The 26726-nt window shown below is 39.0% G+C and overlaps 1 protein-coding gene across 1 annotated transcript; it reads right to left on the bottom strand.

Annotated features, from left to right (window-relative positions):
* Positions 1-22584: 22584 nt before the first annotated feature.
* On the bottom strand, positions 22585-23858 carry LOC126691556 (uncharacterized). Its single transcript, XM_050386576.1, has 3 exons — positions 23826-23858; positions 23373-23762; positions 22585-23283 (listed from the first exon to the last, which is right to left on the bottom strand). The coding sequence occupies exons 1-3, from the start codon at positions 23856-23858 to the stop codon at positions 22585-22587; spliced, it is 1122 nt and encodes a 373-aa protein (XP_050242533.1).
* Between the last annotated feature and the right edge of the window lie 2868 nt (positions 23859-26726).

Consider the following 26726-nt stretch of genomic DNA (forward strand, 5'->3'; position numbering starts at 1 on the left):
AATAATACTAATGATAGGTGCCTAGCATTTAACAAATTGGATAAGCTCCAGCTAAATGAAAGGACACATATCTTCTGTCATTAGTCCATTCAAGTAGAATAAAGATCTAACCATGAAAACCTAGTACATATAAAAGAATATATCATAAACAACTAGAATTTAAATATCTACACAAAAAAAGGAAAATGAAATGTGCTTCTTACTTACAGTTAACTCTACAAAAGAATGTCATTTTGAGGGCAAACACCTAATGCCTTCTGTATCTCATCCTATAAAACAGATTCAAATTAATCACAAAATCATACAAGAAGACAAACCCTAGCTCCCAATCAATAATGCAAAAACCAATCAAGATAGTGTAGGCACCACAGTACTTCAAGAGTCGATAAACACTTCATGAGAAGAAAATTGAGCATGCCAGATAGCTAACGTTGGAAAATTCATCAGTATTAACCAATTCAATGAAAAAAAAAAAAAAAAATATATATATATATATATACACACAAGAGAATAAAACATGAACCATATTTAAATGAACAATATAAACATGCACAAGTGGTATACTTACCGCAATCAGATCTAACCTGGTCATAGAATTGGGTATCCATTAAGATGGTAATATTGATCCAAAATGGATTCCCATATTTCCTTGCTATGATCTTGGGCATAGAAACAACTATATTTTTTTGAGAAAAATAAAGGGTGTAGAGCATTGCAGCTATATATATAGATATGCAAGATTTTTTTTTTTCCTTTTTTTACATTCTACTTTTATAATTTAAAGATACATGCTCAAACATAGCGTATGAAGTACATATCAATGAAGAAATAATACTAAACCTACACATAACTCATGAACATATAGTTAGCTGCTTACAAGTATCCAAATGACTAAAGCACCCCCAATAATTGGTGTCTAATCTTCAGAAGTTACCCATAAGCCATGCCTCTAATAATAATAACATTCTGATTTTACAAGGAATTTGAGTAATTTTCCCCATTCAAAAAGGAAAAAAAATTAAAAATGTAAGTACATCCAACCACTCTACTAGTAATCATGGCCCTACGGGCAAATATTTTTATGCATAGGAAATCATCAAATAGAATGAAGGGAGAAAGCTAACAATATATTCGTTATTATATTCTTACCATGTTCGTTATTATATTTTTTGCAAAAACCATGGCATCCCCTAAAGTAGGAGTAAGAAGGCTAACAAGTATTGATATTGTTGTGCTTTCACCAGCTCTACTGTGCCCTTCAAAATTAATATTGCATAATCAACATAACAAAGCAACGATATCTATGAAATAAGAAAACTACTTGCTGTCAAGTTGGTAGGTGAAGACAAATGCAATTAGTATGAAGGATACAAGAAAGAATAACCATTAATATTTCCTCATATTTTCCTAGTTGCTTTTTTGTAGGCTAATTAGAAACCCCAAGGGGGCTCAATACAAAACCTATGGTATGTGCAATGAGGAGAATAGAAAAATCTGAAGAGTAAGGAGTATACCCCTCAACCAAAAAGACAATAAAATACTTAAAAATTCACAATTTGCTTACTTAAAGTCAAGGAATTCATACAGGTCTTCTTATGGAACAATGAGTGCATGGAACATGTAGGAGTTTCTATAAAAAATAAAATAAAATAAAATAAAAAATTAAAGAGAAGCAACTATACTAAAGAAAATAATGTGTTCTTGTAGCACCCTCATTTGGATTGCTTCAAAAACAACTTTTGCAGGATTTAGGAGAGGTGATTGGTAGGCAGTCTTGCCCCCAATTTTTTGTTAAATAGGTTGATTCATTCCTCATAAGACATAATGCTATCCACTTCTCATCACTTACACTCCCAAAAAAGGGTTTAGTGGCATAAAAGTATCCATGTTGTTGAACCAAATTAATCGGGGTTAAGCTTATTAGACTAAAAAACGGTCGAGATAACTATTTCTTCATAAAAATTGGGGGGGAGGTGGAGCATCATTGGCAATAAAATTTAAAGAACAGCCAAGATAACTACTTCCTCATATAAATCACTAAGAACATTCAAATTGAGTGGTATTCTTTCACTCATTGTAGTCCATCCATCCCACGATAAATCCAATTTTGAACAAATGCCAAGCATTTTAATGAAGAAAAATAAATATAAAACTCTTAGTATCTACAAGATCGAATGATAGATGTGCGGGCAAAGTAATTCCAAACACACATGGCCCATCTAAGAGTATCATTGAAATACTGCTACATTTATTTTGTTTCATTAACAAACTTGTTACTTTGCTAACTTTCATCAATTTTAGGATGGAGGGAATATGTAATAAACTATAACTAAGATAATAATTACTACAAGGAATACTATAAATCAGCATCACTAACTCTTCTATGAGCAAATTTGACCTCATACAGTGGCTAACAAAAATATATTATTCATATGCATAAATAAATGTTCATCTAAAGCTGAAGCTTCCTGTTCAAAATAACCCAATAAAGGGCTTGACATAGAATTCCTGTATGTCAATTAGATGGAACTATGTTTGAATGATCATGCCTACAGAGTCTTACCAAATATAACACTTCTAGTTTTCTTGTGCATATCTTTTTTTGTAATTCTTTTAGGTTATGAAGTGCTTTTCATCTTGACCTTGACATAAACTATGATATTAATAAATTTTATTACTTATTTAAAAAATATATGTAAAACAGTTCTCTGATTATCTCACCAAAGCTTTGTTCGGCTCGGTTCTAACCCAGGAAAATCGGTTTGAGGAAGTTCATAAACCATGTCTAGGCAGGATTTGGATATGTCATAGAAATCATTGTGACCTTGAGTTTGTGAGATTAAACATTAACAACTTGAGAAGTCTCTTTGTGAAGGTTTCATAAAACATGTTGGGACACTAAATTTTGTTCACTCTTGTCATTATTATCCAATGTGAAAGACTTTACTACTTAACTAACCACACCACTCACACAAAAAAACAAGTTTAAACCTATGGACTTGGCATGATAAATTATCAATTGTCCCAAAAACATAAGCTGTTAGGAAAAGATGAATTTAACCATTTAATCAAACACTACCCCTTCACATGTGGGTTACCTAAGTTGCCATTAAGTGAGGCCCAAATGGAGAAGAGGGATTGAACCCAAGACCTCTACTTTAATATCATGATAAATTACCGATTGTTCTAAAAGGTTAAACTGTTAGAAAATGATGAATTTAATCATCTAATCTAATAGAGTCCAAATTATATTATATTAACCACTCTCTTTTGTCATATTATTAACTAGTTTGAGATTTTAATACTTAGCTAACCACACCACCACTCACATGATGAATATTCCAACAAATCTCCCTTCACATATAAGCATTCAACCAAGCCACTTGTAGTTACACCTTGGGTAATCTCCCCCTCAAATGGAATCTTTTTCCTTAATAATCCATTACCATGCATTACCATTAAATATAATGCTCACCAATAAAGTAACTTTACTCAACAATGGGTGGAGTGAACATGGGGAGTCTTCCTTACACAATTATGAGAGCCACCAACACAAATAATTTCCTTGACTTGCCACTACAAAAGCCATTTCTCAACTATGACAAGAGCTGGCACAAAAGTATTCCTCACCTCTACTTATAGGACCCACCAATGAACACTTGCCCAATCAAACCACCTACCTTGGCTCTAATACCACTTGTTGGGAGATTGAGTTTGTATGAGTTAAAACTTAACACCATGAAGAGATTGTTTGTGAGGACTTCACATGGCATGTTGGGATACCACTTCACCCAAAAGCTTAGCCAATGGGTTTGAGCAGGTTTTTTTTTCCCTTTATGCTAATTTTGCAAACATTATGCAACTAAAATTGAAACATAATACTTACATGACATCATTTGGAACTCGAGTCTCATGGAGAAAAACATGAGCTTATATTTTCTTTTTTGTTTCCAATGGATGGAACTCAAGTCTCAGAGTTCCAAATAAGGCCACATAACTAATGTGTTTTGTTTTCCATCGCATAACAAACATATTTGCAAAAATAGCATAACAAGCAAAAAAATTGCAAAATAGAAATAAGGAGGAAAAGATTTTATTTCCAGAATCCTTTGAAAGTTCAATGAAAAACGGACAAATATAATGATTCTGTCAAGGAAAAAGAACAAAATTTACCTGCAAAGCATATGTAATAAACCAAGAAAGACGGAATATCCCATCTTTTAGGCCCATCATGTAGAGACCTTCCTTTATTTTCTGTTCTTGAAATATCAAAAACTTTAAATGTGATGACTTCAAAAAATAAAGGACAGATAATAGCCAACATCATACTAAAATTGAGGGAGAGAGGAAGAAAAAAAAACATAAATCATCTAAATGCACAAATAGTTTGGTGCATTGTCAGTTTTATGCCAATTACAACAATCACAATCGTTACCAAACCTTCTTGAACTCAAAAAAACTAATCAAGCAAGAAATTGGGTAGAGATATCTCAGAAGAGACCTGCCCATCCCAATCACAGGGTACCAAAGATATAGATAGTCATAAAATCAAAGATAAAATCATTAATTTCTAATCAATATGAAACAAAATAAAACAGAGCAATAACTTTAATACATAAAATTCAAGACGTACATATAATTATAATAACTTTAATTATATACTAGAACTCATCATCAGTGTATTCACGAGTTGGAATGGGAGCTATTCGTATGTTTGAAGGGCTAAATTGCAACAGTGGCAACATAAGCAAGGAGGCATTGTCAGAGGACTGCACTGAAGGAATTTCTTTAAATTGAGAGGTTGAATAAGTTCGCTGAACAGAAAACATAATGAATGCATCCAATAATTGCTGGAGCTGCCGAAAGATTGAAATCACCAATTACTATTATAACAAATTTTCACAAAAATAGGTTATGAAGGTAGCAGAAGGAGTTTCAATCAGAGTTCAAAAATCATACAAAAAATAATTTGATAAGAGAAAAAAAAGGGACTTGAGGCAAGATTACAGCAAATAATTTAAAATCAAAGTGATAAGGAAATCACATCATGATCACAACTTTATAAGTAATACACATGGCAACACTTATACTCTTCCCCATCTGAGTGCCATGAAGTAGGGGTAAGAAGGCCAACAAGCATTGATATTGTTGTAATTTCACCAGCTCTATTATGCCCTTCTATATTAATATTGCAAATTCAACATAACATAGCAACAATACCTGTGAAATAAAAGAACTACTTGTTTTTATGTGGGTAGGTGAACCAGAAAGCACAACCATTAATATTTCCTCCAATTTTCCTTGTTGCTTTTTTGTAGGCCAATTAGAAATGCTATCCACCCCTCATCACTTACACTCCCAAAAAAGGGTTCAATGGCATAAAAGGATCCATGTTGCTGAACCCCCTAATGAACACTTTCCCAATCAAACCACCTACCTTGGCTCTAATGCCACTTGTTAGGAGATTTAGTTTGTACGAGTTAAGACTTAACACCATGAAGAGATTGTTTGTGAGGACTTCACATAGCATGTTGGGATAACACTTAACCCAAAAGCTTAGCCAATGGGTTTGAGGAAGTGTTTTTTGCCCGTTAAGCTAATTTTGCAAACATTATGCGACTAAAATTGAAACATGTTAGTTACATGACTTCATTTGGAACTCGAGTCTCATGGAGAAAAACTTGAGATAATATTTTCTTGTAAGTTTCCAATGGATGCAACTCCAGTCTCTGAGTTCCAAATAAGGCCACATAACTATAACGTATTTCGTTTTCAATCACATAACTAATATGTTTGCAAAAATGGCACAACATGCCAAAAAACATCCCACAATAGAAATGAGAAGGAAAAGATTCTATTTCTAGAATTCTTTGAAAGTTCAATGAAAAACATACAAATATAATAATTTTGTCAAGGAAAAGAACAAAATTTACCTGCAAAGCATATGTAATAAACCAAAAAAAAAAAAAAAAAAAAACAAACAAACAAACAAACAAAATATCCCATCTTTTAGGCCCCTTCCTTTATTTTTTGTTCTTGGAGTATCAAAAACTTTAAATGGGATGACTTCAAAAAATAAAGGATAGATACTAGCTCACATCATACTCAAATCAACAAGGAAAAAAAAAAAACCTAAATTATCTAAATGCACAGATAGTTTGGTGCATTGTCAGTTTTATGCCAATTACAACAATCATTATCATTACCAAACCTTCTTGAACACAAAAAAGCTAATCAGGCAAGAGATTGGGTAGAGAAATCCAGAAGATAGCTGCCCATCCCAATTACAAGATACCAAACATATAGATAGTTAGAAAATCAAAGATAAATCATTAATTTCTGATTAATATGAAACAAAATAAAACATAGCAATAACTTTTAATACATAAAATTCAAGAAGTACATACTATACACCCATGACTTCCTTAATGACATATTGCAACTCATCATCGGTGTATTCACGAGTTGGAATGGGAGCTGTTCCTATGTTTGAAGGGCTAAATTGCATCTACGGCAACATAAGGAAGGAGGCATTGCCAGAGGACTGCAATGAAGGAATTTCTATATTTTGAGAGGTTGAATAAGTTTGCTGAACAGAAAACAAAATGAATGCATCCAATACTTGCTGGAGCTACAGAAACTTTGAAATCACCAATTACTATTAAAACAAATTTTCACAAAAATAGGTTACGAAGGTAGCAGAAGGAGTTTCAGTCAGAGTTCAAAAATCATAAAAAAATAATTTGATAAGAAAAAAAAGGGACTTGAGGCAGGATTACAGCAAATAATTTAAAATCAAAGTGAGAAAGAAATCACATCATGATCACAACTTTATAAGTAATACGTATGGCAACACTTATACTCTTCCCCATCTAAGTGCCATGAACCTGACAAATGATGAAAGGTCTTCTTGAAACCAACTCTTCTAAAGAAAGGACCCCATGTAACAACATGACCTATATTATAAGTAAATAATCAAATTTTCAGAACTTAGTAGGCCTAAGTGATTCTAAAATATAAGAAAATAGTAGAAACTATTTATTAACCAAATTTGTTAACTACCCGGTTTAAAATCATTGCAGTCTAGGAACAGGACCATAAACCATTGTCGTATTGCACCACACCAGAAAATTCCTTTAACAAACTGAACTACTAAAAAGAATAAAAGTGTACTTTGCAAAAAAGACTACTTCATGAAATAAAAAAAAAATAAAAATAAAAATAAAATTTAAAAAAAAAAAAAATCCTAAACAAGATTGTGAAGCCTCTTCTTTTCCAATATAATTAATAAGATGAATCATGCAAAACTGAGTAAAATAATAATAATACTAATGATAGGTGCCTAGCATTTTACTAATTGGATGAGCTCCAACTAAATGAAAAGACACATATCTTCTGTCATAACTACCATTCAAGTAGTATAGAGATCTAACCGTAATAACCTAGTACGTATAAGAATATATCATAAACAACTAGAATTCAAATATCTTACCACACAGAGAAAGGAAAATGAAATGTGCTTCTTACTTACAGTCAACTCTGCAAAAGAATGTCATTTTGAGCGCAAACACCTAATGTCCTACGTATCTCATCCTGTAAAACATATTCAAATTATCACAAAATCATACAAAAATCCAACCCCAGCTCCAAAAGAATAATGCAAAACCGATCAAGATAGATTGACTAGTGATTGTTTTAAATCACAAACTCTTAAGATTAACATAGTGTAGGCACCACAGTTCTTCTAGAGTCGATAAACACATAATGAGAAGAAAATTAAGCATGCCAGATAGCCAACGTTAGAAAATTCAGCAGTTTTAACCAATTCAATGAAAAAAAGAAATATATACAAGAGAATAAAACATGAACCATATTTAAATGAACAATATAAACATGTTCAAAGTGGTATACTTACTGCAATCAGATCTGACATGGTCAGAATTAGGTATCCAGTAAAACTGTAATATTAATCCAAAATGGATTCTCATATTTCCTAGCTATGATCTTGGGCATAGAAACAACTATATTGTTTTGATAAAGATACAAGTTGTACAAAATTGCAGCTTATATATATATATATATATATATATACATGCAAGATTTGTTTTCCTTTTTTTACATTCTATTTTTATAATTTAAAGATAAATGCTCAAACATAGTGTATGAAGTTCATATCAATGAAGAAATAATACTAAGCATACACATAACTCATGAGCATACAGTTAGCTGCTTACAAGTGTCCAAATAACTAAAGCAATCAAATAGTTTGTTGACATAACTAAATTATCTAAATGCACAGATAGTTTGGTGCATTGTCAGTTTTATGCCAATTACAGCAATCAGTATCAATACCAAACCTTCTTGAACACAGAAAAGCTAATCAGGCAAGAGATTGGGTAGAGAAATCCAGAAGATAAGATCAAAGATAGTCAGAAAATCAAAGATAAAATCATTAATCTCTGATCAATATGAAACAAAATAAAACATAGCGATAACTTTTAATACATAATATTCAAGAAGTACATACTATACACCCATGACTGCCTTAATGATATACTGGAACTCATCATCGGTGTATTCACAAGTTGGAATGGGAGCTGTTCCTATGTTTGAAGGGCTAAATTGCATCTGCGGCAACATAAGCAAGGAGGCATTGCCAAAGGACTGCACTGAAGGAATTTCTATATTTTGAGAGGTTGAATAAGTTCGCTGAAAAGAAAACAAAATGAGTGCATCCAATACTTGTTGGAGCTGCAGAAACTTTGAAGTCACCAATTACTGTTAAAACAAATTTCACAAAAATTGGTTACGAAGGTAGCAGAAGGAGTTTCAGTCAGAGTTCAAAAATCATACAAAAAATAATTTGATAAGAAAAAAAAAAAAGGGCCTTGAAGCAGGATTACAGAAAATAAATTAAAATCAAAGTGAGAAAGAAATCACATCATGATCACAACTTTATAAGTAATACTTATGGCGACACTTATACTCTTCCCCATTTGAGTGCCATGAATCTGACAAATGATGAAAGGTCTTCTTGAAACCAACTCTTCTAAAGAAAGGACCCCATGTAATGGCATGACCCTATATTATAAGTAAATAATCAAATTTTCAGAACTTAGTAGGCCTAAGTGATTCTAAAATATAAGAAAATTGTAGAAACTATTTATTAACCAAATCTGTTAACTACCCGGTTTAAAATCATTGCAGTCTAGGAACAAGACCATAAGCCATTACTGTATTACACTATACCAGAAAATTCCTTTAACAAATAGAACTACTAAAAAGAATAAAGTGTACTTTGCAAAAAAGACTACTTAATGAAAAAAAAAAAAAATATCCTAAACAAGATTGTGAAGCCTCTTTTCCAATATAAGTAAGAAGATGAATCATGCAAAATTGAGTAAAATAATAAGAATACTAATGATAGGTGCCTAGCATTTAACTAATTGCATGAGCTCTAGCTAAATGAAAAGACACATATCTTCTATAATAACTACCATGCAAGTAGTTTAAAGATCTAACCGTAAAAACCTAGTACATATAAGAATATATCATAAACAACTAGAATTCAAATATCTTACCGCACAAAGAAAGGAAAACGAAATGTGTTTCTTACTTACAGTCAACTCTGCAAAAGAATGTCATTTTGAGGGCAAACACCTAATGTCTTTCATATGTCATCCTGTAAAACAGATTCAAATTAATCACAAAATCATACAAAAATCCAACCCTAGCTCCCAATGAATAATGCAAAAACCAATCAGGATAGATTGATTAGTGATTGTCTTAAATCGCTAGCTCTTAAGATTAACATAGTGTAGGCACCACAGCTCTTCTAGAGTCGATAAACACATCATGAGAAGAAAATTGAGCATGCCAGATAGCTAACATTGGAAAATTCAGTAGTATTAACCAATTCAATGAAAAAAAATATATATATACAAGAAAATAAAACATTAACCATATTTAAATGAACAATATAAACATGTACAAGTGGTATACTTACTGCAATTATATTTGACCTGGTCATAGAATTGGGTATCCAATAAAACTGTAATATTGATCCAAAAAGGATTCCCATATTTTCTTGCTATGATCTTGGGCATAGAAACAACTATATTGTTTTGATAAAGATACAGGGTGTAGAGAATTGCAACTTATATATATATATATATGATGTATATATATATATATATATGATGTATATATATAGAAGATTTGTTTTCCCTTTTTTACATTATATTTTTATAATTTAAAGATACATGCTCAAACATAGTGTATGAAGTCCATATCAATGAAGGGATACACATAACTCATGAGCATAGAGTTAGCTACTTCAGAAGTGTCCTATAAGCTTAATAATGCCGCTAATAATAATAACATTCTGATTTTACAAGGACTTTGGGTAATTTTCCCCATTCAAACAGGAAAAAAATTAAAAATGTAAGTACATCCAACCACTCTGCCAGTAATCTTGGCCTTGCAAGCAAATAATCATCAAATAGAATGAAGGGAGAAAGGTATGGACAAATAATCTGAAAATAGGCAAATGGGGAGAAAAGAAAAATCTGATATGGTTAAATGATGTGTAATGAGGAGAAAAGAAAATTTTGAAGAGTGAATCCAAAGCAGCTGAAACTGATGAGCAAGGATTATGCCCCTCCAACCAAAAATGTGATAAAATACTTAAAAATTCACATTGTGCTCACTTAAAGTCCAGGAATTCATACAGGTGTTCTTATGGAACAATTAGTGTGTGGAACATGTAAGATGTAATGCTATCCACCCCTCATCGCTTACACTCCCAGTAAAGGGTTCAGTGGCATAAAAGGATCCATGTTTCTGAACCCACTAATGAACCACTTGCCCAATCAAACCACCTACCTTGGCTCTGATGCGACTTGTTAGGAGATTTAGTTTGTACGAGTTGAAGCTTAACACCATGAAGAGATTGTTTGTGAGGACTTCACATAGCATGTTGGGATATCACTTAACCCAAAAGCTTAGCCAATGGATTTGAGTAGGTTTTTTTTGCCTGTTAAGCAAATTTTGCAAACATTATGCAACTAAAATTGAAACATATTAGTTACATGATTTCATTTGGAACTTGAGCCTCTTGGAGAAAAACTTAAGATTATATTTTATTTTAAGTTTCCAATGGATGGAACTCCAGTCTCTGAGTTCTAAATAAGGCCACATAACTATAATGTGTTTCATTTTCCATCACATAACTAATATGTTTGCAAAAATAGCATAATAGGTGAAAAAATCCCACAATAGAAATGAGAAGGAAAAGATTCTATTTCCAGAATTCTTTGAATGTTCAATGAAAAATGGACAATTCTGATGATTCTATCAAGGAAAAAGAACAAAATTTACCTGCAAAGCATATGTAATAAACCAAGAAAGACAGAATATCCTATCTTTTAGGCCCATCATGTAGAGACCTTCCTTTATTTTCTGTTCCTAAAATATCAAAAACTTTAAATGGGATGACTTCAAAAAATAAAGGACTGATAATAGCTCACATCATACTCGAATTGTGGGAACAAGGAAGAAAAAATATATATAAATTATCTAAATGCACAGATAGTTTGGTGCGTTGTCAGTTTTATGCCAATTACGGCAATCATTATCATTACCAAACCTTCTTGAACACAGAAAAGCTAATCAGGCAAGAGATTGGGTAGGGAAATCCCAGAAGATACCTGCCCATCCCAATCAGAAAATTGAAGATAAAATCATTATTTTCTAATCAAAATGAAACAAAATAACTTTTAATACATAAAATTCAAGTAGTGCATATAATACACACATGACTTCCTTCATGATATACTGGAACTCATCATCGGTGTATTCAGGAGTTAGAAAGGGCGCTATTCATAAGTTTGTTGGTACAATATTAACACCCAGAGATAAGGACCATTTACATCCATGATGGCACATACACACCCACACTGCCAACAGATAAAAAAAAGGGAAATTTCATTGACAGTTAATTAAGAATATTAGTATCATATAAGAATTAGGGAAAAAGAAGAAAAATAAACACATTTAAAAAATAAAAAAATAAAAACCCTAAAAAACTAGTAGTAGAAAGATTTAATGATGTGGAAAACCCTTATTTAGATTCAGTCCCTAACCTTTCATTTGGCCATAACAGAATCTTTGAAGAAATTAATAATATGAGATATGACAATCTAGGAAAATGAAATCCCAGTTACAATTATAATGATAGACTCCAATAAATACCTCAGGAAAAAAAAATAAAAAATAAAAATAAAAAACTGATTTGATTATACAAAGAATCTCAAAAAATTAAAAATAAAGAAGAGTAGTAAACAAATAAACTCAAAAATCAATACCCAATATTTGAAAGAATTTTCAATGAACACATAAATCAGAACTAAACCAAGTTTTAAAAAACCCAAAAACTAATCCCAAGAATCCAAAAGTAAACGCATCTACATGAATTTATACACGATCAACCACAACCCACACGGGATATCAAAGAAAAAATCCTTCAAAAAAAGAAAAAAAAGGAAAAGAATATGAGATTACCTCTTGTTTGTGCAGGAACAACTGCTCGGGCTTCCATCGCTAATTCTTTTTGTATTATCTCTGAGAAGTCTATCTGGGTTTTGCTTCTCTCTCTCTCTCTCTCTTCTCTGTTTCTCTCTCTGTCTCTCTCTCTCTCTCTCTGTGTCTCTGTTTGTGCTCTGTTTCTTTTCTGAGGAGAAGCCTATGGGAAAAAGGGCTTTTGAAGCAATGGCTCCAAAGCCTGTTTTCAAATGCTGGCCCTTAGATCATACCAAGATCGTACGGCTGAAATAGTATTTACTAACAAAGGTGTCTGTGTGTGTTTTTTTTTTTTTTTTTTTTTTTTTTTAAAGGGTTCAAATTTTAATAAATATGGTCATTTTATCTCCAAAAAATATATATAATTTAAGGGGAAAAATGTAAAATGGTAAATTAATGTATAATTTTTTTTTTGAGAAAGGAAAGATAATGGTGTTGGATAAAATAGAGGCAAACCCATAATGGTTTTGGATATTCTAGATTAATATTTTTTTTCAAAGTTCCAAAGCAAATACCATCAGAAAACAAAGCTGATAAATGCATGTATAAAACCGTATATATTTAGGTACAAATGCATTTACAAATACCATCACTGCATCTTTCTTCATCTAATATTTAGGTATTTAAAAATTAAAGCAAAAAAAAAAAAAAAAAAACCAAAAAAGAACGAAAAATTAGTCTTAAAAAAATAGGAAGTCAATCAAACCATAGAAAAGAGAACTTTATAGAGAGAAATGCCTATCGTGTGATGAGTTGAGATCATGAAAGCCACAAATGAAAATAGGAAAGAAAGAAATGTATGTTGAAACAAATGTATGTTGGATTCATTGATCCATTGGCAAGGATTGGAACAAGGTATTTTCTGCGGAAAGAAACAAGGTATTTTGCAACCTATGTACTCCCAAATGGCACCTTCTAAGATTAAAGAAAATGCCCAAAAACAAAAAAGAAGAAGAAAGACATACAAAAGATTTACATATATTTGAATAAATGGCATGCTACTCAAGTCCTCTCTACTTACAACCATGAGGTGTGGTTTGATGGTAAGAGTCCACAAATTGCTTCATTTTGTGAGTGTTTTGAGCAATAGTCCCAACAAAACCCCTGTGATACACATAGTATTACATATTACCGTCACATAACGTGAGATCGATTAGTCCATACTAGAGACCCTCTTTTTTACTCAGCAAAACAAACACTTCACTCTAATGAATAATTGTGCCCATTTAAAAAATAAAGAAGAGTAATAAACAGAGAAATTCAAAAAACAAATTAAACAGTACACAATATTTGAAAGAATTGTCAATGAACACATAACTCAGAACTGAACCAAGTTTTTAAAAACCCAAAAACTAATACCAAAGAATCCAAAAGTAAACGCATCTACATGAATTTATACACGATCAACCACAACCCACATAGGATATCAAAGAAAAAATCAATAATAATTCTTCAAAAAAAGAAAAAAGGGAAAAGAATATGAGATTAGTAGTGACGGACCTCTTGGTTGTGCAGGAACAACTGCTCGGCTTCCATCACTAATTCTTGTTTTGCTTCTTTTTTTTAATCTCTGAGAAATCAATCTGGTTTTGCTTCTCTCTCTCTCTCTTCACTGTTCCTCTCTCTATCTCTGTTTGTGCTCTATTTCATTTCTGAGGAGAAGCCTGTGGGAAAAGGGCTTTTGAAGCAATGGCTCCAACGGTCGACTTCTGTTTTCAAATGGGCCCTTATATCATACCAAGATCATAGGACTCAAAAAACCACTTTATTTATTCACTTTATAATACACCTAATATCAAATATTTTATTTTAACACCCAACTCATTTTACATATACTTTTTGTTTTTTTAGTTTTTCTCATTTTTTGTAACTTAAAAAATAAGGGGGGATTCCACGCAAATGTGTGATCATTTTGAAATAAGTTACAGAAAATGCGCAAGCATTTTGAAATAAGAGCAGTTTTAAAAAGAAAAATTACAATTTCGCTCGTATACTTTACTAAAAATACCCTCACTAAATTAGAATATGACATAAATCCCAACTGAAAAAATAAAAGGACTCCTCTCTCATATATTACTTTCTCTCTCAGGGCCTAAGCTCAGCTCAATTTGGCCGTGTCTCAGCTTCCAAATCCCAGGAAAACAAAGAATCATTTAATTGTTTTCTCAAAAATCTCTCTTTGATTTGAGGAAAAATAAAAATAAAAATCTTACTCTAATTTTTTCTGCTATTGTGAATGGGGGTGTTTTTGTTTTTTAATTATTGTTTTTTGTTTTTGGAAAAAACATGGGGTGTTTTACTGCAAATAGCACATGTTTCTAAGGATTTGAATCCTTTCCATTTTGTAGTGAAATTGAGAGTGTATAAACGGGGTCCAATTAGTTCAATTTCAGCATTTCCACCAAAACCTATACATGTTAATGTTATTACACAATGCAAAGTATATGCGAATATCAATCAGATTTATAGCCAGAGGGAAAAAATCGGTGAAAGAAATAGATCATTTTTAGTGCTATAAATGAAAGAAAGGGACGATATTTGGCAAAAAAATCAAGGAAAAAAATCTGGATTAAACTCTATTCGAAGTCAAGTTATCTAGTTGCTCAATTTCACTCTTTCACTTTTTAGTTTTTAGTTTTTACCTTAAACTCTATTGCTTCAACTAAATCAACATTTACAACCTTTCTAATGTTAAATTTTAGTATTTTCTTTGTATATTTTAACTCAAAACTAAAGAGTTTAGCTCAAATATAATAAAATTTCATACTTTTCAACCCAAAAATGAAGAGAAAAAAAAGCATTTTTGAGCTAAAATTGAAAAGAAAACCTACCAAAAAAAAAAAAAATCAATTTAAGGCCCGATTAGTCTAAAATGAATTCAAAAGGGACCGAAATTAACTGAGTGGACCGAATTAAATTGAGTGGAACAAATTAGACCAAATTAGACCTAATTGGACCGAATGGGATCAAAGTAAATCTAATTGAACCAAATAGAAATTTTTTAATTTTTAGGAAGAACAAATTATCTTCAAAAAAAAAAATTATACATTACATTACAATACAAAATAATTATTTATCCTTACGCATTGCGTGAGTTTGTGACTAGTTTGAATAAATATCATGCAACTCAAGTACTCTTTGCTTTATTACTTGTGGGGCCCGGCCCAAAAATGATGGGCTATTCCAAGCTCAGGCCCGTCCGAGGAGCGTCCTGACCAACGAAAAGCCTCATATGAAGCGCTGTTCAGCCCCACTGGCGTCAAGGAAACCTGTCCGAGGAGTAATTCCTCCTCGGACATCGCGAAGCCCAGACGAGAAACTTGCCCCAGCCATCTCAGCTCATCTTCCCAACATATAAAACGAATTAAATTCAAAATATCTCACGGAAGGCTACCACCACATTAATTGTGCCCCAACCACCCTCTTGGCCGCATTAATGAGGAAAAGACTCCTGAACAGTACCGCCTTGGCCTCTGCAACTCACAAAGGGTCTGATGAGGGCGTCTGATGGGACAGGTGCTCAAGTGGATGCCTGGATGATTAACAGGTGTAAGGCTGAGATGAAAAGAAGAAGAATATATAATGTAGTGAAGTCCCTCAAAGAAGGGGACGGGAGAACTGTATCAGGAACAAAAAAAGAAATAAAATCAGACTTGAGAATGATCCATTCTGGTGTTTTTCTATTTTCCTTTTGCAAACCACTGCCCATGCATAAGACCGAACCAGTTCACTGAAGCCAAGTTCTTTGACCCATCCTCTACAAACAATTATTGTGGGTTGCGCTTTGGGCCAGGGCCTGATCAACATAAGTTGGGCCAGGAAAATCGTGCAACCACAATTGGCGCCGTCTGTGGGAAGAGCTAGGGCATCAGCTAGTACAACAGTCGAGCATGGAAGAACTAGATCCACACCAGGAGGATCCTCACCAAGCTAACTCCCAACGAACACAACCCGCCGAGTCTTAGAGGCAAATAACCCAACCAACCCGGGCGGCAGGGGGAATCATGAGGGGAGTGCGCATACCACCCGGACGAGTCAGAGTCACACAGAGATAGGAAGCCACGTGTCTCAGAGGCGAAATAGTCACCAGGCCATGCAGCGAGAGATAGATGACCTAAAAAGGAAGCTACGACGTGTACAGCGAAGACGATATCCCTCTGACTCAAGCGAGTCTTCTAATGCGAAGGACATGAGCTACAAACGAAGGTCAAGGACCCCCCCAAGGGAGACTTTTTCTTACGTAAAGGAACCACGCCCAGTACGGAAGTATGAGAACCCATCCAGCAAAGGTTCGGGGAGCGATGCCATGAAGAAGGCGTTGGATCAGATCTCAAGGTCACCCTTCACGAGTAAAATCGAAGGGGCTAAGCTGCCAAGACGCTTCAACCAACCGGTATTCGTCATCTATACCGGCAGAACAGACCCGGTAGAGCACGTGAGCCAGTTCAACCAGAAAATGGCGATCTATTCGCAAAACGAAGCCCTAATGTGCAAGATCTTCCCGTCCAGCTTGGGATCGATGGCAATGAGGTGGTTCAACAGCCTGAGGACAAACTCAGTAGGCTCCTACAAGCAGCTCACTCAAGCTTTTTGCTCCCGTTTTATTACAAACACCAGAGTCCCTCGGCCGCTCAGTTCGCTACTGTCCTTGTCCATGCATGAAGGAGAAACTCTGAAAGCATACTCGGATAGGTATTGGGAAGTATATAACGATTTAGACGACAACCATGATAACGTTGCTATCAGCACGTTCAAAAGCGGCCTCCCTACCTGGCATGGCTTGAGGAAATCCCTCACTGGAAAGCCAGTTACTGACGTCCAACAGCTAATGGATAGGATCGACAAGTACAAAAGGGTGGAGGAGGATCAGCTGCAAGGGAAGGGAAAGGAGAAGGTTGTCCCCCCTAAAGCAAATGATTTCAGGACGGAACGTCACAATCCTGGTCAACCGAGAAGAGATTTTCCGCGACAGGCTGGGCAGAGCAACCCACAAACAGTGAATGCCGTATTCAGGGAGCCGGTACAACAAGTACTGGAGAAAGTAAGGGATGAACCCTATTTCAGATGGCCGGGAAAGATGGCTGGGAACCCTGCCAATCGTAATCAGAACTTGTATTGCCAATATCACCAGGACCACGGGCATACTACTGAGGATTGCAGGAATTTGTGGAATCACCTGGATCAATTGGTCCGAGAAGGAAAGCTACGTCACCTGCTGCACCCATCGAGCGGCCATCCCGGCTAGGCGACACAAGAACCTCGAAGGGACGTGTCTTTAAGACCCCCCACTGGGACGATACATGTCATCCTCGCTGCACCAGGAAGAACTGGGCCACCTATCCCCAAGGTGTTAGCCGTGGACCATCTTCCCTCCGAGGGCAGACAAAGGGAACCCAAAAGGATAAAAAAGGGAAGCTCTTTGATACTGGGATTCTCGGATGAGGATAAGGGAGGAACAATTCAACCTCACGATGACGCCTTGGTGGTCACCTTGCGGATTGGGGGTTTCGATGTGAAAAGGGTATTAGTAGACTCCGGAAGTGCGGTGGAGATAATGTACCCCGACCTATACAAGGGGCTGAATCTGAAGCCAGAAGACTTGACAGCTTACGACTCCCCCCTCCTCAGCTTCGAGGGGAAGCTTGTAACGCCAAAGGGGCAAATCCGACTGCCCATACAGACCGGGGCGGAAGTGGTGCAGGTGAATTTCATCGTGGTCGACGCTTATTCACCCTACACCGCGATAGTCGCAAGGCCATGGATCCACAGCCTAGAGGCCGTGACCTCCACACTTCACCAGAAAGTGAAATACCCATCCAGAGGACGAGTGGAAGAGATCCGAGGAGATCAGGCCGTGGCCAGGAAGTGTGTGGTGGCCGCCATTTTACATCGGCCCTTGGACGAGACCTCGGCCCCAAAGGGCTTATAGCAACCAGCCTCCTCGGCAAAGTAAGACGAGGGGCTGGCCGAGGAGATAAGGTGTGAAGGTTTGGATAAGGTTGCTGTCAGCAACGACCCAGAGAAGTTCTTTCAGGTCGGCTCTGAATTGCCCTCTCAGGAAAAGAAGGAACTGGTCAGATTTCTCAGAGAAAATGTCGACGTATTCGTTTGGGACGCCTACGATGCCCCTGGAGTTGATCCCAGCCTCATCTGCCACCACCTGAACGTCAACCCCTCTTCCACTCCGAGGAAGCAACCACCCCGACGCCCTTCAAAGGAACACGCTTGTGCCGTGAGAGACGAAGTGGCCAAGTTGAAAAGAGCAGGGGCTATCAAAGAGGTCTTTTATCCTGAATGGTTGGCGAACACAGTGGTGGTGAAGAAAAAGACGGGGAAGTGGAGGGTCTGCGTGGACTTCACGGACCTGAACAAGGCGTGCACCAAGGACCCATTCCCCCTACCTAAAATTGATCGATTGGTGGACGCAACCGTGGGACACCCTCGAATGAGCTTCCTGGACGCCTTCCAGGGCTATCATCAGATACCCCTTGCGCTAGAGGACCAAGAGAAAACGGCTTTCATGACGCCCATCGGAAATTATCATTATAAGGTGATGCCATTCGGGCTAAAGAACGCGGGCTCAACCTACCAAAGGATGATGACTCGGATGTTCGAGCCGCAAATGGGCAAGATCATTGAGGTGTATATAGATGATATGGTTGTGAAGAGTAAAAGGGTGTCCGAGCACGTGCACGACCTTGGAACAGTCTTCGCCATCTTAAGGGAGCACAGGTTGCGGCTGAATGCCTCCAAATGTTCATTCGGGGTCGGGTCTGGGAAATTCCTAGGGTACATGGTCACCCATAGAGGGATAGAAGTAAGTCCAGACCAAATCAAGGCCATTAACAATCTACAGACTCCTCGGAACCCGAAGGAAGTGCAGAAGCTCACTGGCATGATTGCGGCATTAAGCCGGTTCATATCACGATCGGCGGATCGATGTCGACCTTTTTACCTCCTGATAAACAAGTGGAAAGAGTTTAAATGGTCGGAGGATTGCGTTCAGGCTTTCCAGCAGCTTAAGGACTACCTGTCCCGACCACCCATCATGTCCAGTCCGGAGGCAGACGAGGTGCTGTTTGCCTACATCGCCGTAGCTTCCCACGCCGTAAGCCTGGTATTAATACGGGATGATAATGGGGTGCAGCGACCGGTGTACTATGTGAGCAAGTCACTACATGAAGCCGAGGTGCGATACCTACCCTTAGAGAAGGCAATTTTGGCGATAGTGCATGCAACCCGGAAGCTTCCTCATTACTTTCAGGCGCACACGGTTATCGTCCTGACTCAGCTTCCACTTCGAGCCGTGCTTCGAAGTGCTGACTACACAGGAAGGATCGCCATGTGGAGTGCTCTTCTAGGGGCTTTTGATATTAAATATATGCCCAGACCCTCCGTCAAAGGACAGGTCCTCGCGGACTTGGTAGCAGAGTTCGCTGAGCCCTCTATAGAAACGGTGACCGAGAAGAAAGACCTGTGCGGAAAACTGGTCGACGCGATTTCGGCCGGGGGAACCATGCATTGGAAGTTCTACGTGGATGGTGCGGCCAACCAGAGAGGATCAGAAGTTGGGATAGTTTTAATATCGCCAGACGGCGCTGTCATTGAAAAGTCATTAAGACTCGGATTCTCGGCTACGAACAATGAAGCCGAATACGAAGCCTTACTTCAAGGAATGGCAATGATTCAAAGGCTGGGTGGAAGAGTAATAGAAGCCTTCTCGGACTCCAGATTGGTGGTCGGACAAGTGATGGGAGAGCTGGAAGCTCGAGATACTAGGATGCAAGAGTATCTGGGACAAGTCAAACAGCTACAGGAGAGCTTTGAATCCTTCAGTCTAACGCACATCTCCAGGAGCGTAAACACTCATGCAGACTCGCTGGCCACTCTTGCCACGTCCTCGGCACGTAATTTGCCACGAGTGATCCTAGTCGAAGATCTAGTTAAGGCCAGTCCCATCAGTGGAAACCCGACCCAAGTCCATCAGATAAGACAGAGCCCCAGTTGGATAGACCCCCTAAGGAATTTCCTCCAAGATGAGATCCTACCGGAAGAAAGACTAGAAGCCGAGAAGATACGTAGAAATGCTCCTCGTTTTTGGGTATCGGAGGATCGCAAACTTTATCGGCGTTCCTACTCTGGACCGTACCTGCTCTCCGTACATCCAGAAGAGTCCGAGTCTCTTCTTGAAGAGTTGCATGAGGGAGTATGTGGAAGTCACACCGGAGGAAGATCACTGGCGCACAGGGCACTCACTCAAGGATACTGGTGGCCGAACATGCAGAGACAGGCCCAGGAATATGCCAAGAAGTGCGATCAGTGCCAAAGATTTGCGCCGAATATCCATCAACCCGGAGGGGTTCTCAACCCACTCTCCAGTCCGTGGCAGTTCGCGCAATGGGGTCTTGATATTGTCGGACCTTTCCCCAAGGCTGTGGGGAACAAGCGATACATAATAGTCGGAACCGATTATTTCACTAAATGGGTGGAGGCTGAGCCTTTGGCCAACATCCAGGACGTGGACGCCCATAAATTCATCTGGAAGAACATTATCACCCGCTTCGGAACTCCGAGAACACTCATTTCCGACAATGGTCTTCAGTTTGACAGCAAGAATTTTAGGGAGTATTGCCGTGAGTTTGGGATCATTAATCGATATTCCACCCCCGCATACCCCCAAGGAAATGGGCAAGTCGAGGCCGTAAACAAGGTCATAGTGAACGGATTGAAGAAAAGATTGGATGAGTCAAAGGGGAGATGGGTAGAAGAACTACCACACGTCTTATGGACCTATCGGACAACGCCGCGGCGTTCCACCGGTGAGACCCCCTTCTCAATGACTTACGGGGCTGAGGCTGTACTCCCGATCGAGAACAATTTCCCCACGTTGAGGTCTAGCTCGTTTACCCCAAGTGATAACGATGAGTTGCTAGGAAGAAGTCTGGAGCTAGCCGAGGAAAGAAGGGAAAAGGCCACGATTCACATGGCCTATTATCACCAGAAGTTAAGATAAGGGTATGATGCTAACGTCAAACTGCGGCCTCTGGGTCCAGGTGATCTCGTGATGAGGAAGATTCTTGGCAGCGCAAAGAACCCCTCTTGGGGCAAGTTGGGGCCCAATTGGGAGGGACCATACCGTGTCACATCCGTGGCCGGAATAGGCGCCTACTACCTAGAAGATTTGGATGAAAAAGCTGTACCTCGACCATGGAATGTAAATAACCTCAGGAGGTATTATTATTAATAAGAATGGCTTAGCGTATGTTCTCTTTCATGACTATTTGCCGCTTGCCAGTCTACATTACAATTATTTATAAGTTTTAAACAGAACCCAAGTCCTGCATGGCTCTTCGGACCACAGACTTGGGGGAAATTAACACTTAAGCCGATTATTTATAAGTTTTAAACAGAACCCAAGTCCTGCATGGCTTCTCGGACCACAGACTTGGGGGAAATTGTTACTTAAGCCAACTATTTATAAGTTTTAAATATAACCAAAGTCCTGCATGGCTCCTCGGACCACAGACTTTTGGGGAAGTTATTACTCATGGCAGCTCATAGTTTTAAACAGAACCTAAGTCCTGCATGGCTCCTCGGACCACAGACTCTAGGGGAAATTATTACTCATGACAAGTCATAGTTTTAAGCAGAACCTAAGTCCTGCCTGGCTCCTCGGACCACAGACTTTTGGGGAGATTATTACTTGTGATAGATTGAGAGATTGTTACTTAAAGGAAATCACTTTTAATACATGCGCACAGTCTAGCACCATCGCGACCCTCAAATGAGCAACCCAAAAACCCATTTTCATTCTCACCGTTTGCCTGTATCTAGCTCGTTGCAAATGTTTAAAAAAAAAAAAAGAGCACTATTGACATACATTCTTAGTAAGCAAAACGAGCATTTCATATTAATATTCCGAGTACATTAAAAGGAGAGGTCCTTACAAAAGAATGAAAAAACAAGACAACTCTCAAAAAAAAAAAAAAAAAAAAAAAAAGGGTGCTAAGCCTTAGCGGGAGAATCTTCTTTCTGCTCGGGCTGAGGAGGAGGAACCTCAATGGTAGAGTCTGTGGCGGGATCCTTAGCCACATCAGGCACAAGGACGGCATCAGGCACCGCCAGGTCTTGCTCCGAAGCGACTTGAGCTTCATCAGGTCTAGCTCGGATCTCCGGAGGATAGAAGATGCTCTCGGGCAATCTTAGTGCCGAATCCGCAGGAACTCCTGCAGCGTCGAGAGCATGGGCCCATGAAATGTCGCAGTACTCCCTGCATACCTCAGGGATCTCCTCGGACAGCCTGGCCTCAGTCTCTTCGGCCCCGAGCTGGCGAGCAGCATTCTTCTCAGCCTCTGTGGCCTCTCGGATCAGCTGGGCCTCCTCCCTTGCCAGCCTCAGCTCGTCCTCCACCTTTTGCAGGGCAGTTTTGAGGTCCTGCACTGCCTGCCTCTCGGTGTTAAGGTCAAGCTGAGCCGTGTACAGTTGTTTGCGCTGGTCCTCCGCCTGATCCTCGGCACTCTTCAAGCCAGCCTCTGCACTTTTACGTCGGTTCTCCGAATCCTTGAACTCAGCCGTGAGTTTAGTGTGATCATGCTTGAGGGACCCCAAGGCTTTCTCCACCTCTGTCCGAGCCTGGGTCTCAGCCTCAGCCAGATTGCGGCTATTACGGCAAAACTCCTCAGCCACGAAGACCTGCTGAGTAATCTGCAGACAAAACAAGAGTGTCCTTAAAAGGAAAATATATAATCTAACAGGAGCAAGTAAATGGACAAAGCAGTAAAAGGATTACTTACCAGCGCGAGATCCCTTTTAAGGGATAGGAAGAGCTCGGACTGAGTGCACCGCCTGTAGGCCTCCATGTCCCGAGGAAGAAGTAGGGGCTGCTCTAAGGCCTCCGCCACGTACCCTGCCCGGCCACGATTATACTCTCGGACTGAAGCAGTGTAAGGAATGGCGAGCCCATCCAGCTCCAACTTTGGGTCCCATGGACGAGGGGAAGTGCGCACTTCAGCAAGGTTCCCCTCATCCCTGCTGTCCGAAGAGGTGCCCCTTCTGCTCCTTGGCACCCGTGTGGTTTTCTGCTGCTTGGTCGGCTGGACAGCCACCTCGCCTTCCTCAGGCGTGTCCACCGGCCTCTTCTTCTTCAGGTCCGGGATAACCTTCAGGCCAGGGTTCGAGACGCCCTGGGGGACCACAGGGGGAAGGGTTTTGGCCTTTGATGGACTTGGTCCCTTCGATGGCTGAACCTTTGATGACTGACCTTTCCCCCGAGAGGTCATCAGCTCCTTTAGAGACTTTCCCTTTCCTGCCATGGGCTCTACCTCTTCGTCTGAAGTATCGTCCGAGCAGATAACGATTGAGGGAACACCAACTGCGGAATGTTGGTCCTGCTCTACTTCGGGATTAGAAGACTCCACCAAGGGGTTTTGCTGAATTTCCTCCTCGAAGTAAAACTTATCTATCTCTTCTTCAAGGGAAAGACGAGATGATTTAGTCCCTTCTTCAACCAAAACAGCAGCACCGGGCTCGTTTACCGGAGGTAGCTGCTCTGCCAAATAGGGATTTCTGACACCTGGTAACACAACTGGTGGCAAATCGTGGTCAGCTAGGAATCCGTCCAGGGATACGTCAATTCTAGCTAACCTCGGACTGCCAGCCCTTATAGCGTGACCGATCGCCTGAAAAGCGCTGCTCAGAGGTTGGTAGCCCAAAACCAAATGGGCCGCGCGCAACTGTCCGTCATGGGCGACGTAAATCTCCGACCTGAGAAGATAGTTCAGCGCTGGCACGTTCACAAGGCCAATCCGAGGAGCAACGTGACTCTTGTCTGCAAACAAACCAAGAAAAGTGAGGTTACACCATGAAGTTTTTCAATTACAAAGAAAGCAAGAAAAATAACCCCTCAACACTAAATCCTTTCCCCAAAAAGGATCAATCCTAAGAGCGTCGCACCTGGGTTTCCTGTCCGAGTCGGACAATGAATACCGTCGGACCACTCCCCAGAAGCAATGAGGAAGTCATTCTTCACGGTCTTATTGGAAACTGGAAGACAAGAGATCAACCTAACGTCCTCGTTCCGGGATTTAAGATAATACCCATCATCCCCGAGGCGGTGGCATTCGTACAAATAAGCCACATCGTGTCAAGTGAGGCCTAGATTCATCCGCTCGTTTAAGACATCTACACAACCTAGTATCTTGAACATATTTGGGGCACACTGATACGGCGTCAACCTATGGTTGAACAGGTAGTCCCTTGTGATCCTACGCATGGGAAGTGTCATCCCTCCCTCTATGAAAGCAATCATGGGGATGACGACTTCTCCCAACATCCTATCTGTCAATACTCCTTCCAGAGGACAGTACCGCAGCCCAACCCCAGGGGGAATGTGATATTTAGCCCTAAAGGCCTCCATGGCGGCTGGAGTTTTAACTAATTTTTCGAATCTACCCATCTGAACTGAAAGGGGGAAACGAAAGTAAAGACTGAAAAGAAAAGTAGAGTCCGAGGAGGGAATTGAAACGGAGAGAAAAGCGAAATGCACTGGTACCTTCACAAAACGCTCAAGGGGAGGCCTGGAAATCTCTCTTGGACGAAACGCTTCACCAAAACGGCTACAGCGGCGTAACGGACGCAAGTGTTCGTGTATCTCTAGGGTTCGGTGGAATGCTCTGGAATCCTTGGAGGTTGGTGAAATGCAAATGAAAGAAGGAACTGAACCCCTCTGACGTCTTATATAGCCGGGAGGAGAGAGAAAAGATCATCCCCGCCTAGAAATACGGGAAGAAACGATGGCCGTTCGATCCACGCCAAGCCGTTGGATGAAGGGAACATAACGCCTCCAGAAGTTAATGGCCACGTCTCGTAAATTGTAGCGCGTCAAAAGTAACGGTCCGCACGCGCGCCCCACGATCTCCTTATTTCCCTCCACTCACAAACATCAAAACCCCGCCTTTCCCCTCGGAGGGAGGTAAAAACCGGAGTTTTGAGGGGCTATTGTGGGGCCCGGCCCAAAAATGATGGGCTATTCCAAGCTCAGGCCCGTCCGAGGAGCGTCCTGACCAACGAAAAGCCTCATATGAAGCGCTGTTCAGCCCCACTGGCGTCAAGGAAACCTGTCCGAGGAGTAATTCCTCCTCGGACATCGCGAAGCCCAGACGAGAAACTTGCCCCAGCCATCTCAGCTCATCTTCCCAACATATAAAACGAATTAAATTCAAAATATCTCACGGAAGGCTACCACCACATTAATTGTGCCCCAACCACCCTCTTGGCCGCATTAATGAGGAAAAGACTCCTGAACAGTACCGCCTTGGCCTCTGCAACTCACAAAGGGTCTGATGAGGGCGTCTGATGGGACAGGTGCTCAAGTGGATGCCTGGATGATTAACAGGTGTAAGGCTGAGATGAAAAGAAGAAGAATATATAATGTAGTGAAGTCCCTCAAAGAAGGGGACGGGAGAACTGTATCAGGAACAAAAAAAGAAATAAAATCAGACTTGAGAATGATCCATTCTGGTGTTTTTCTATTTTCCTTTTGCAAACCACTGCCCATGCATAAGACCGAACCAGTTCACTGAAGCCAAGTTCTTTGACCCATCCTCTACAAACAATTATTGTGGGTTGCGCTTTGGGCCAGGGCCTGATCAACATAAGTTGGGCCAGGAAAATCGTGCAACCACATTACTATTTACAAAATTCCTTTTTAAAATTTTTCTTTTTGAAAAAATTCCCCTCCTCCTTCTAGGAATTCTTGGGGTGAAAAAACACTTCACTCTAAATAAATAATTGTTCCCATTTATCTAAAGCGAACTTTTTCTTCTCATGTGAATATATAAATGTGCATGACATCTAGTCTACTACCTCGCATAAAGCATGTAATCAAGGAGGATTTAATTGAATTCTTTAATTCTCTATTTGCATCATTAATTTGATTGTGTAATTGAAACAAGTAATTTTTAGTTATTCCTGTAGTATGAAGAATGGTGTCCCCTCCTTTGACATTCATGGTGAGGTCTACTTATTAAATTCATGGTAGACTCCACCATGAATGTGAAAGGAGAAAGTACATTTTTTCGTGCTTCAGAAGTATCTAAGAATTTTCCAATTGAAACATATATTTTGTCAATCATAGAAAATTTAATAAT

Source organism: Quercus robur, chromosome 7 (genome assembly GCF_932294415.1).
Source record: "Quercus robur chromosome 7, dhQueRobu3.1, whole genome shotgun sequence".
NCBI classification, from domain to species: domain Eukaryota; kingdom Viridiplantae; phylum Streptophyta; class Magnoliopsida; order Fagales; family Fagaceae; genus Quercus; species Quercus robur.